This window comes from Xyrauchen texanus, chromosome 28 (genome assembly GCF_025860055.1).
Source record: "Xyrauchen texanus isolate HMW12.3.18 chromosome 28, RBS_HiC_50CHRs, whole genome shotgun sequence".
In the NCBI taxonomy this organism is placed as follows: Eukaryota; Metazoa; Chordata; class Actinopteri; order Cypriniformes; family Catostomidae; genus Xyrauchen; species Xyrauchen texanus.
The window spans coordinates 10,331,086-10,345,442 of NC_068303.1; the positions used below are offsets into that span (position 1 = coordinate 10,331,086).

At 37.5% G+C, this 14,357-nt stretch overlaps 1 protein-coding gene across 1 annotated transcript in view; it reads right to left on the bottom strand.

Annotated features, from left to right (window-relative positions):
- LOC127622027 (tubulinyl-Tyr carboxypeptidase 2-like) overlaps positions 1–11,332 on the bottom strand; it is a 30,679-nt gene extending 19,347 nt beyond the window's left edge. Inside the window, exons 1-4 of the mRNA XM_052095891.1 lie at positions 10,456–11,332; positions 2,732–2,820; positions 1,972–2,028; positions 1,229–1,303 (exon numbers count right to left, since the gene is read on the bottom strand). Coding sequence (XP_051951851.1) covers positions 1,229–1,303; positions 1,972–2,028; positions 2,732–2,820; positions 10,456–10,773 — 539 coding nt within the window. The 5' untranslated portion in view covers positions 10,774–11,332. The remainder of the gene's footprint in view (positions 1–1,228; positions 1,304–1,971; positions 2,029–2,731; positions 2,821–10,455) is intronic.
- Between the last annotated feature and the right edge of the window lie 3,025 nt (positions 11,333–14,357).

Genomic DNA, 14,357 nt, shown 5'->3' on the forward strand with positions numbered 1-14,357 from the left:
CACTGCAGGCTTTTCATCATGGTTTCTTGAAACAAACTACTATCAGCAAATACCCAGAACATCACTCTGCTTCAGACACTTGAACCAACAGTGCTTCTCTGAACACTTGGCATTTGCTCAGACCCAGACGACATTCACCTTGTGTAAACCACTGGCCTGGGTGAGTTGAGATAATTGACACTAATAGCTTTTGAAAAGTACTGCACTGAATGGCACAGCTGCACCTCCCACATGGATATGGATGCAGTGTCTGCCTTTAGGAGGAGAATCTACTATGACTCCTAGTTTCCTAGCAACAGCTGAAAGACAGATCTTGAGGCTAAGTTTAAAGGGTGGGGGATCATGAAAGAAGACATGTGATCTGAAACATATGGTTTTAGTGATCAAAAAGCAGACACATATAGACTCATTATCCATTCCAATTGTGACAGTGCAATTGAGATTTCAACAGGAGAAATGGGGTTTCCACAAAAAAAAGAACTGTATTGTATGTATGTGCTGGTCATTACCATTATGAACACGGATTTATACAGTGTTCTAACCATTTCTAACCAATTTGCATGTTTTTTCCATAATTGTATAGATATTGTACTGAAAAAAAGCTAGTTCTATCCACTGAAACAGTCTAGAGCTGAGCATAACTAGAAAATCTAATATTCACTATAGAAATTCCAGTCCCCCTTTACAGTATATTAGGTGTCTTTAACTACTATGTACTAACATTCAAATACATAAAATACAATGTATTTATTGTGTAACTACATGTTGTTCTAAAAACTTATAACAAAATTCATGTTTGCTGCTAATGAGTTTGAGGTACAGGTAGGTTTAGGAATAGGGTTAGGGGTAGAGGTTAGGGTTCAGGAGTAGGTTTAAGGTTAGGGGTAATGTTCAAAGTGTAACTACAGATGTACTTAAATGCAGGTTCTTTAAATGTAAGTACAATGCAAAAACAGTAAATACATAGTAAGAACATGGGAGTATTGGTTTTGAATTTCTGTAAGCATAGACTAATTTCAACAGCAGAAATTTCGACCTCCTGTCACCGAAGTGACAGTGAGATAATTATGACACTGCCTAATACTTCCAGGTTTCAATGACTGTGAGAACCCTGTTTATACTTCATGGATTATTCAAAACTAGACTTAAACAAAATATAATCATGGGCCAAGAAATCATGTGAATTAGCGAATGCACTCTGGCAGTGAAACTATAGGTGCAAGGATACATTCCAAGGATTACTGCTTCAAGGCATTTAATGGGAAGTGATTCTCTTATCATCTCTCTGGCAGTCTCCATTAATCTGAAGGAAAGGGAAAAGAGTTGCTTCAGTGTAATACAAGGTGTCAAAGACATATACCTACAGAAACACTAATGTGATACACATTTATGAGTTAGCAACTTCTCTATAATTCTATAATTGTTTTAAAGTGTGTTAGAGTGTGAATGTGTGTGTGAATGTGTGAATGGGACACAGTGTAAAGCGCTTTGGTAACCTCTAAGTTTAAAAAGGTGCTATAAGTGCAGAACATTTACCGTTTTAAAGTCAGGATACAAAGTCATGTTTTTTGTAAAAGGACATTTTTTTTTTTAACTTGCAAGCTTATTTGAAACTTTGGATTTTCCACTAAAGGGCTGTTCAGACCGAACAGTTCAGACAGCACAATGAACATAACAGAACACAGATGTCCCAACTTCAGATGTGTTTTTAAAAGTTAGAAGTTATTTTTTTAACTTGTGAATTTTTTTTTTTTAAACGTGGCACTGCAGCGCTGAAAAAAGAAAGGATTTGTGCCACAAGGGTCAAAGTTGTCCATCTAGCGCATTTTTTCATAGATCCAATTAAAAAAAAATTGGTGTGAACGGTCCCTAAGAGTGTAAAATAAGTGTAAAATAAGAGGAAGCTCATAACAGGAAAACAAGGGTGGACAGACAGGATGACATATATGACACAGTAATGTTATCACTTACCCACTCAGAGGTCTGGTTTTCTTAATCTCAAAGAACTGTGTTCCTGTGTGGTTGTATCTGTCAGCAGTTAAGGAGTTTGGCTCATTTTTTCTTTTTCCTGTTTTGCACAGCTGTGAACAATATCCTGTTGAAATTCACATCCTCATTATCCTTCACAGATATTACTGTATTTCAGAGAGAAAATTTAGACAGTGAAATTGTATTCACTCACAATGACGAATTTTATAATCCACAGCAGCCAAAATAGGTTCTGAAACCACAGTGGGTCTAAACAGGTTTTGCTTCAGGGTCCAGAATTTACATTAAATTACATTGTTCAAAAAGCTAGGCAGTTACCTGTATATAACTTCTAACTTGATCAGTAAACTATATCAAAGCCACAAATCTTTCATCTGCCAGCCTTCAAAATTATGCATGACTCAACTGCAGGCAGGAACTAGAACTAAAAGTACCTTTGAATTCAAGTAGGAAAAGAAAGAGCTTCTATAATCTCTTATACACAATTTTTTCTATAATATTCTTATACAGAAAAACCTTCATCTGGAATATGCAGCTAATATAACTAAAATTAAAAAGGCCACAAAAGCAATTCCAGCTGACAGAATAAATTACACAGAGCAAGCAAGCATAAATGACACTCCAGTGGAATGAGTATCCATTAATCCATAATGTATCCCGAAGAAGCAGAGTTTTAGAATAGATTTGTCAAACTACATCCTCAAAGTGTTGCTGTGAATGGTTTGTGCGAAGTAAAGGATACTGCAGGTTTCTCATGAAGTTCTGGACAGCATGGAGCCAATCAGGCACAGACATGGATGGCTTAAAGTTTGGAACCGATGGCATGGGGTGCTGCGAAAACAAAGTCAGAATTAATGAAATTACAGCTGTATTCTTAAACCCAGTGAACTCTAAACTGACAGCATTTTAAGAAATCATAGGAGTGCTCCAGACATGAAGACCGTTTCAAATGTTAGGCATTATTTATGCAAGCTCAGTGAAAAAAATAATCAAAGAGGCAAGATACAGTAAATGTTGATTATACGTAAAGATACTTAATGAAATATCAATAAGTATAAAAAAATAAATATTAATTAAAACTATTTTAACCAGGGCTGTCAATGTAATTGTTAATTTAATTTGCTAATTATATAAAAAATAATGCATAACAAAAAATAACACAATTAATCATGCCATTTGATGCTACATAAATTCCGTAATAAAATAACCTATTTTTCTACCATTGGAGCAATGCAAATTTGAAGTACATTTACATTTATTCATTTGGCAGACGCTTTTATCCAAAGCGAATTACAAAAGAGGAAAACATATGCGAATCATCTTAAGGAGACATTTATATGAAAAGTGCCATACTACAAAGTTTTACTAGCATCAGAATAGCATTCAAAACAGATTTAAGTGCAACAAAAAAATTTATTTTATTTTATTTTTTTAGTGACTGGTTAAGTGCTCTTGTAAAAGATGTGTTTTTAGACGTTTTTTGAAGACAGATTGTGAGTCAGCTTCACGGATGGAGTTGGGAAGGTCATTCCACCAACGTGGTATGAAGAAATTGAGAGTCCGGGAAAGTGGTTTGGTTCCTCTTTGTGTTGGTACAACAACGCGACGTTCCTTAGCCGATCGCAGGCTTCTGGTGGGAGTGTAGATCTGCATAAATGATTTTAGGAATGATGGAGCAGACCCAGTGACTGTTTTGTATGCCAGCATCAGAGCCTTGGATTTAATACGTGCATCAGCCAGTGGAGAGAGACAAAGAGTGGTGTAACATGCGCTCTCTAATGCGGTTCATTAAAGACTAGACGTGCTGCTGCATTCTGGATCATTTGCAGAGGTCTAGTTGAACATGCAGGAAGGCCTGCAATGAGAGAGTTGCAGTAGTCCAGTCTAATTATGACAAGTGACTGAACAAGCAGTTGTGTGGCATGTTCAGAGAGGAAAGGTCTTATTTTCCTGATATTGTAGAGTGTAAATCTACATGATCTTGCAGTCTTTGAGATGTGGTCTGTGAAATTTAGCTTGTTATCGATGGTTATCCCTAGATTTCTGACCATTTTGGAAGGCGATACTGTAGTTGAACCCAGATGCATGGTGATGTTGTGTTCAACATCAGGGTTGTCTGGAAAGACAAGGAGTTTGGTCTTGGCTGGGTTGAGTTGCAGGTGGTGTTCCTTCATCCAGGCCGAGATGTATGCCAAACAGGCAGTGATTCGAGCATCACTGTGGTGTCGTTGGGCTGAAAAGACAAGTAGAGTTGCGTGTCGTCAGAGTAGCAGTGGTAAGAGAAACCATGTGACTGAATGATGGGTCCCAGTGATGTTGTGTATATGGAGAAGAGAAGTGGCCCAAGCACTGATCCCTGAGGTACCCCAGTAAATAACTGATGTGGCTTGGATACCTCACCTCTCCAGGCTACCTTGAAGGACCTATCTGAGAGATAGGAGGTCAACCAGTCAAGCACAGTTCCTCTGATGCCCAGAGTAGAGAGGGTGGATAGAAGGATCTGATGGTTGTGTCAAAGGCTGCAGAAAAGTACAGCAGAATCAGAATGGATGATTTGGATTCAGCTTTCGCCTGTCTAAGCGACTCTGTGACGGACAGCAGGGCAGTCTCGGTGGATTGTCCACTTTTGATGCCTGACTGATTGTCATTCAGCAGCTTGTTCTGTGTGAGATAGGCAGAGATCTGATTGAAAACTGCCCTTTCAAATGTTTCTGCCATGAATGGGATGAGAGAGACTGGCCTCAGTAGGGGGCAGTCAGCTAACCTCAACAAAGCTGCACTGCCACAGAATGAGAGCTGGTCACACATGATGCTTTTCTTGAAAGCTGGACAAATCACAACAGAATGCACGGATCTCAAGATAAGTGTTTTAAAGTTTTAACTACTTTCTCCTTGGCACAGCATCCTAAAAACGCTGTTTATGATGTTGGAAATCAGCGAGATGCTCCAAAAATTGTGCGTATGATGCATATGTACATAGAACCGACCATTAAAACTCCAGTGAGAGTAGGACATATTGACAAGCTCAATTACAAAATGTATTCCTGTCAAATGTAAGCTTTTGTTCAATGATATAGGAATAAAACAAACAATATTTTGACTCCTAACGCCAGTTTTTATATTGTCTAATCAATGCTTTACTCATCTGCCACAATAATGCAATATACTTCAATCTGAATATCTGAATTATTTGTTGTATAGGCTTTATATCATATTTATAATTGTTTTAATTATTATGTATTAATTATACTGAATTATTTTTATTTGGGGGCCTTTTCAGAAAATATTGATAGGTGTGATTAATTGCAATTAAATTAATTAATCAATCGGCATGTCATGTAATTTATTTGATTACAGATTTTAATTGATTGCCAGCCCTAATTTTAACCAATGTTTGTATGTGCTATGTTTATGCTTATTAGAGTGACATAATGCTAATGTCAGACTCAAATTAATGAATTTTATTTGAATTTTCTGAAAGAAAATTTTGTTTCAAACAACAAAAGACAAAACAGATAATGAATTTTCAATTTTGGTTGAACTATCCCTTTAAGGAGGAGACAGAGATTCAGTCCAAGACAGTGACAAGGCAACTTTTGGATTCCACTTTCTACTCTTGTAACCAGTAGTGCTTGCCTTCTCAGCTGTCTGCAGCACAGATGGTGCTCTTATTGTGGAGCTTATTGAAAACAAGGCCTGTTGTTTAGTTCTACCAGCTAGTATTTGCAAGCCTTGGAATGACACTTGTAATGTGTTGTAATGTGCCTAAATGAGCCTGTTCCAGATAAAGGATAGCCTTCATTAATTACTTCTTTGCTTCTTTTGAATAGAGGCTTGTGTTTGAGAGGAAGAGCTTTGTTCACTGTTCCTTTCTGTCTGATGTCCTTTAGCACTTGGAAGTGACAGATATTGTAGGGGAGCAAATCAGGTACTGTTTCTACATGATAAGGACTTTTCATGCCATCGAGGCATCAGAACCAACTGATTGATGTGTCATTGAATCATTGTGAAACTCCTTGTAGGTCAGAGGAGGAAATGAGAACGGGAATCTCCTGTTTCCTCTTTATCTCACTCTGCCCAGTGCAGGGGGAATGAGAGACAAGTTTTGCTTGTCCTTGATGACTTTAGAAGCCTTCAAAAGCCTGATAAAGAAACACTGTAATGCATAGTACAATGTGTAGTTCTGACCCACTGTTATGATAGCAGAATAGCAATGCTGTTGTTCTAAGCGAAAAAAAACTATTTTTTTGTACTTCCTGCAACATACATTATGTTTCGCAGTTCTTAAACAGAGGTGTTCAGAATCACGAGGTGCTAAAAACTTCACATAATCTTAAAACCCTTACTAAAATGTAAAAAAAAATGGTGTTCTGGAAGACAATAATGCACAAATTTGTTTATTTCTCTGTAGTTCCTCAAACTTAATTGGAGTGATATATTTTCATACGCAATATTATTATAGTGTGCTTTCTAAAATACCTTATTAAAGCGCTGGAATCAGGGTCTGTTTTCAAGACCTAGTAAGCTGCCTCCGGAGGTAGCGCTTTAAGGCATCATAGGTGTGCTCCTGGAGCAAAGGCTGAATGTAACGATAAGACTATGACATTTTGGATCATCCACTACTGGGAAATCATTAATATGATCAGATGTAAAGACAACAACCTGACTCAGACCAGGCTTAGGGTCTGTACCGAGATTGATGGATGTAGCTTGAAAGCTCTAGGACAACTTACAGTCAGAATTGTTGGTTTTTATTTAGGGATTTAAAAAAATGATATTTTCAAACAGGTTTTTCAGACATGCTACCAAACTTCTGCCATTAATCAGGCAAACAGATAGCCCTGCCCCAAACTCATGCTATTGGCTGAGCCATTGTTACTGTGTCAGGCTGATTTAAATGCAATGTTTTATTAGCACAACAGTGTTTACAGTTTAGGGAAATCAACCTATGAATGGCTTACTTACATTCGTCACTGAATATTATGCTGGTATATGACAATGCGTTTAAGCATGGAAAGTTTAGGCTTTAAATTCAGTATTGATTTCCACAAAGAGGACATTTTTAGAACTAATGGGTTCAATTAAACGAGTATCAAAATACAAACGTCACTCATAATATTGATTTTGGCTGTCTGAATTCTATGAGAGAGGTTTCATTTACACGTATGCTCTACTCCAACTGGGTCTCTTACACCCTGAAAGGAGGTCAGCAATAAATAGAGCACATTCCAAACACAAACAGAGCTCTGCCCACTCGTGGGACTGTCCTGAAACATGAGACGAACTGACTATAGATGACTGTATAAGCCAGCTAACGGAATAGATGTGGACATTTTTGTTTATGTTTCTGCAGATTTTACTTTGGGACCAATAAGCAGTATCACACTAGCAAGAGTGCTTTTGTACTGTACTGACTAACTGTTGTTTATTCATGTGCCACTTCTCTGATGACTCTTGGCTTATTTTTTTCCTATCAAAGTCCAACCATCAGTAAAGTTTAGGGGATTCTCCCCAATAAAACTCTAGAGAATGGATTATGTCAGTCTTAAAACCAAAATCCTATATTAGCCTATTTAGTTTTCAAAGATTGTTTAACTGCGCCAACATGGATACCGCTGAACATGCTGTATGTGTTTTGTTTGCATAATATCTGGTGTCCTCACATACCATATTTACCAGGGTTACTGGAGAGTCTGATTCTTTGTCAATACAGTCAGTTGTGGGTTACCCAGCTAGGACTTTCACATGGATTGTCACTCAGATAAATGTATTTAAAAGCAATGTCTGGCCCATGTCGCAACCGATCGAGTGACTCCTAATCTGGTTGATCTGATGAACTCACTACATGCACCTGTTCAACACCTGCTGCTGGAGAATGCCTTAAATAAATCACTATAATATCTGGGTCTGAGTCAACTCTGTTTTGGGCAATCAAACGCCTTTGTTTTAGCATGCATCAGCACATACGAGCATGTAGGATTGAACAAAAGTGTGGTTATATAGACCCAGGAGGTGTTGTCTGAAGATCACTAAGGATTACTTAGTCTGTAATTAAGATTTGTGATTAAGAGTCAACTAATCCCCACTGAGGCACTTTTATTAGCCAGATCTATGAAAGGTCAGGATCCTCCCCACCCATCTGAGGGTTGTCCCCCCCTAAAATATCATTAAAATATGTGTATTGTAAATAATATAATGATATATTCTTAAAATAATTGTTTAAGAAACAGGGCAACAACAACAAACCCCTTGGTGTCCCCTTCAAAAATTGCTCTTGAGAATTGTTATGTTTATTGCCCCCCAACATTTTGATGAAATTTTCGCCCCTGGGCCAGACTGATATATATTTGGAGGTTAGGGCATGATTATGAATGAAAGGCATGATAGAGTCTCAATCTGAATGAAAGAGCTAAGATTCCCCTATGCCAATGTCATATGTGATGATCATTTCTCATATACGTATGTATGTATGTTTCTGCATAGCTGTCATTGGTTGAATCAGGTCACTTCTTTGCCTGGTTTGTAATTTAATTTTACCAAGAGACAATGTAGCATACTGTTGGAACCCACAGGGATAAATAAATCTGTTCACGTCACAGCTTACACTTCCTCTGGTTAGAAACTGGGTCACACAGCTGGCAGTTTGAGGGATGTCCTTTATATATGAATGCTATTATTGTAAATGTGTCCAACGCTTCACATATTGGCCAACTTTGAGGTTCAACTGTTTTACAACTGGTTTATAACATGATGAATATGGCACAATTTATTTGGTATATAGTAGTACTGAATGATTACTGTATTCATGTGCCATGGTTCTGTGGGTCTTTAAAGAACACCATGGTATTACCATAGTACATGCCCACAAACATGTAAATGTGTCCTGTGATCATTTATTGGCCAACTTTGAGGTTTAAATGTTTAACAACAATTTTATATGATGAATGAATATGGTAATATTCACATGGTATATAGTAGTACTGAATGATTACTGTATGTGCCATGGTTCTGTGGGTCTTTAAAGAACACCATGGTATTACCATGCTACGTGCACAAAAACTTGTAAATGTGTCCTTCGCTCACATATTTTCCAACTTTGTGGTTTAACTGTTTTATATAATGTATTTGGTCATGTTTGTGTGGTGTCTATGTGTGGTACAGAATTATTACTATATTCATGTATCATGGTTCTTCAAAGAATACCATTGTATTATCATGGTAGATGTCCAAAAACATGTTCAAAAACCTAAACATGTGTACAATAAGCTCATATATTGGCCAACTTTGAGGTTCAATTGTTTGACAACTGTTTTAATAATGAATATGGTAATAATCATATGTGCCATGGTTCTTCAAAGAATACAGTTGTATTATCATGGTAGATGCCCAAAACAGGAAATGTGCCCTATGCTAAAATATGGTCCAACTTTGAAGTTACAACTGTTTTACAACTGTTTAGTATAATAAATATGGTAATATTCATATGGTATATTCATATTGTGCTGAATATTCATATGTACCATGGTTCTTGAAAGGATACCATGGTATACTGCCATGGTAGATGCCCAAAACACGTCCAAAATCCTGTAAACATGTCTTACAGTATTGGTCAACTTTGAGGTTCAACTATTTTAGAACTGTGTAGTATAATCAACATAGTATCATAGTATGGTATATACAGTATATAGTGTGGTACTTAAAGATTACTACATTTATGTACCATTCTTCAAAGAATACCATGGCATTATGATGGTACATGCCCAAAAATATGTCCAAGAACCTGACGCTGATGCAAATGTGTCTTGCGGTATTTGTCAACTTTAAGGTTCAACGGTTTTCAACTATTTCATTTGAGGAGTATGGTTATATATTTGGTACTGAATGATTACCATATTCTTGTACCAAGGCTCTTCAAATAATACCATGGTACATACCCAAAAAACATCTCCAAAAAACAGTTAATGTGTCCTATGCCAAAATATTGGCCAACTTTGAGGTTCAACCATTTGACAACTGTGTAGTGTAATCAATATGGTATTTATATGGTATACATTATGGTACTGAATGATTACTATATTATTGTACCATGGTTCTTCAGAGAATACAATGGTATTACAATGGTACATGCCCAAAACATGTCCAAAATTGTAAATGTGTCCTACACCTATATATTGGCCAACTGTTTTATATAATGAATGTGCTGATATTACCAATATTACTATGGCCCCATGGGTCTAAAAGAATACCATGGTATTACGATGGTATATCCCTCCGAAACATGTCTTTAAATGTGTCATACACTTATGTATTGACCAACCTGCTTTACAAACAAAAGTACAAAAAGTAATGTACTCTATTGCATATATATGGACATCAGATGTCCAAATATGCTGTATTGGTAGGCAGCTCACAAGTCATTTAGACACAGCAGCTATCTACATAAACAGCTCATGACTTCCAACTTACTTTAGGGAGGTGAGTTGCATTTTGTATCCTATCCACCATCTCCTGTCCATCGGGGTGAACTTTGGCAACATGGGACCACATTCTCTCCCAAGTGACACTGTCAATAGGAAAGCCCGTCCTGTTCACGTAAAACGGAACGCCACCATCTTTCTCCTCTTCCTCACCGGACGACCTACTGGTGTTGTTTGCGGCAGTGGACGAGGAGGACTCCAGAGGCGGACCGCTACTATGACGGTGTGTACTGGTGCTTTTGGATCGCCCGTGTCTGCTGATCTTGGCTGTTGAGGAGCCGCTGCTTGTGGCGCTTGGTATTGTCATTGTTCAAGAAGTATGTATGAAGGGGGAGTTTCCCCTTGTTATTCACCAAGATCAGTTATGATAGCTCGGCATTCTTGCAAAAAGACATGTTGCTCACAAACGTGCATATTAATGGACCGAAAATACTTAGTCCAGCTCAACTGTGAAAATTATGTTGGTTTAGAAAAATATCGAAAGAAAGAACAATGATCAACCGTACCATTTCTGGAGGGAACTAGCGGATCTTGTTGCAAATGCTTGCAGAACCGATTCAGAATGGATCAGACTGAATAATATAATCGCAGTAAGCAGCCTAGTGTACCCGTTGTACCGCATACTATAACCGACCGCATAAGGACAAATCCAGGGTGAAACTCCGCATCCGATGGACTCCACTTATGGCACAGAAACTACATCCTTAGAAAACATTATTGTAGAGGTGTCCGACTCCTGCGGGTGAAAATGAGGGAACTCAGGCTGACTAGTCCCTAGTTAGAATCATTTATCATATGAATGACCTAATTTAATGTGTAAGTGTTTAACTGCTTTCAATGAAAGGTCTCAACAAATGGTTGTTCTCTGTAGCGCCTCTGATACTGTTGTTTTATCACCGTTAACGATAGCCAACCAGGTTTTGACAGGGTTTCATTGGATGAGGCAACAAAGTGAGGCGGCTACATTTCCATATAAGGGCAATGGCTCAGTCTATGATTGGTCTAAACTGCGGAAATGGGCGTGAACATTATTTTTTTCTCCTGTAAGTTTTTAATTCAATATGTAGTTTTTTTTTAAACCGTCATTTAAAGTGATAGCGTATGTTCTTAGTTATAACATGTTTCCATAAATGTAATCAAAAATAGCTAATTTGGAGGGAAATAAGTGTAATTTTATGTAGTGTCATGATTTACAATGAATTGTCACAAAAATAGCAAGAAACAGAAACAATTTACTATAATAATCTATCTGTTGAAGACTCAGGTTGAGATCATTCAGATCTAAATCTGTTTTTGGGTCTATTGAGCCATTTATGTCATAGTCTTCTTTTTGTTTGTTTTTTAAGCATACTTTATTCCAACTGAATGGCGTTAGTTAAAACTTTAAGGCATTTATAAATCATTTGAATAATCAAGCTGGAAAGTATAACGATAAAAATTATGACATCATTTACTCACCTTCATGCGATCCCAGATGTATGACTTTCTTACTTCAGGAGAACACAAATTGTGGTTTTTAGAAGAATATCTCAGCTCTGTTGGTCCTTTTGAATATATGGATTTAACCACGGGTTAATAATTTACGGAGACTAGGCTCAGCAACAGCGACATGGCTCCTCTTTCAGAACATTCACCTCTCGACTGTAGCTACTTTAGCTCCCTTAGGGCAGTCGGTAGGGTTGGGGCCTTGCAGTTATTTTTTAAAAACAAGTTTAAATGCAGGCTTCTGTCTAATGAGGCGTTATGTATGTTTCAAGCTCAGTTGAGTTTATGCTGAACTCATTTAAATCTGTGTTATGTGCTCTCATACAGACCTGTAGATGTACAAAATCTGTTGACCTGTTTTGTGCCTGTGTCCCTGTCTCAATTCAAACACATAATTGCACATATGAAGCCTACTGGTTCTTTGTGAGATGTTATTCCATCCGCTTTGTTTAAGGAGGTGGTGGACTCAATTGGTCCAAGCATTATCGATTGTTAACAGTAGCCTGACCAGTGGTATTGTTCACAGCTGCTTCAAGCATGCTGTTATTCAGCCTCTTCTTAAGAAAGCAAATCTTGATTTGTCTGATATGAACAGCTTTCAACCTATATCAAAATGATCCGTTAAGTCAAAAATATTAGAGAAGACGGTGCTTGCACAATTAAATGATCTAGCAATAATTTGCTCTATAAATTTCAGTCAGGTTTTAGAGCCGGTAATAGTACAGAGTCAGCTCTGTTGAGAGTTTTCAATGATATTTTATTAGGTGTGGATTCTGCTCTTCTTGCTCTGCTGCTGGATCTTAGTGCCGGTGAGTGAGACCAGGTTGGTATTCAGGGGTTAGCCTTGTATTGGGTCTATTCATATCTCAAGGGTAGAACAATTTCAGTGTGTTTAGAGAACTGTTCTTCATCAGTTGTTCCTTTAACGTGTGGGGTTCCTCAGGGCTCCATCTTGGGACCTGTTTTATTCTCCCTGTTTTATTAAAGATCTTTAATAAGCATGGCATACATTACCATCTGTATGCTGATGACTCTCAACTTTACTTTCCTATTAAACATGTGAAGCAACCATCTTTTGAGTCTCTGTATAAATGCATGGCCGATTTGAAGTGTTGGTTGTCAAACAACTTTCTCCAATTAAATGAGGATTAGGCAGATTTTATTCTTTTTGGTCAAAGGGGATATGGGGTAAATTTAGATGGCAACTTGTCATTGCTTGCAGGGAAAAAACTTTCCTGTGTGAAAAACCTGGGTGTTATTTTTGACACTGAGCTCAAGTTTGATCAGCAAATAAATTCTGTTGTTAAAAATAGCTTTTTTCCATCTTAGATCTATAGCAAAGTTGAAGTTCATCCTCTCTTTTAATGATTTGGTGAAGGTTGTGCATGCAGGTTGTGCATGCCTTTGTGTCTTCTCGTTTGGACTATTGTAATGCTTTGTATCTGGGTGTGAGTCAGGCCTCCCCCCCCCCACCCCTCTCTCCCTCTCTCCCCAGCTGGTCCAGAATTCAGCTGCTAGGCTTTTAATCAGGAAAAGAGACCATATTACCCCAGCACTGATTTCCCTACATCCAATACAGAATCAGTACAAAATGGTGCTATATGTATTTAAGGCTCTCCATGGTCTAGCACCAGAGTACATCTCTGATTTAATAAGTTTGCATCAACCTTCAAGGTCTCTCCGCTCTGGTGATCAGCTGTGTCTGTCGGTCCCTCGAGCTGCACCTTAAAACTCAAGGTGATAAGAGCTTTTGCGGTGGCAGCCCCTAGACTTCGGAACAAGCTTCCGTTGACCATTAAATCATCTCTATCTCGAGTGTCTTTCCACGGGGCCTTAAAAAAACCTTTTTATTTTCCCTAGCTTTTAATTAATTGCATTATAAATTGTACTATATCAATAGTTGTATGTATGTGATTTTATTTTTTGTAACTCCATGTAAAGCACTTTGGTACCCAGTGCGGTTTTTGAAAGTTCTTTATAAATAAAATTGAGTTGAGTTTTTGGGTGAACTACCCCTTTAAGAACAAACTCCTCTTGACGGCTGAACGCAGATGTATTTATGCTTTGTATGATCACATGAGGGCGCCAGAGTTCTAAATTCAAAAGGTTATTTCCGCTCTTTCCTGATATTACAGTGCTGGCAAGGCAACTATGTATTATTGATATTCCCCAGACACTGTGGTTGGGGGTTTCCCAGTAGTAAACTTCTGGAATTAATTTAATTATTATTATTATTTAGATTATTTTGTGTTAACATTATACTTTTAATTACATTTAATATAACATTTTTATATTAAAAAAATAGATAATAAAAAAATCTCAGATTTACTTACATTATTGATGAAATGTATCTAAAATGTTAAATTTAGCGACTGAAAAATGCAGCATCTCATCAAATGAAATTCT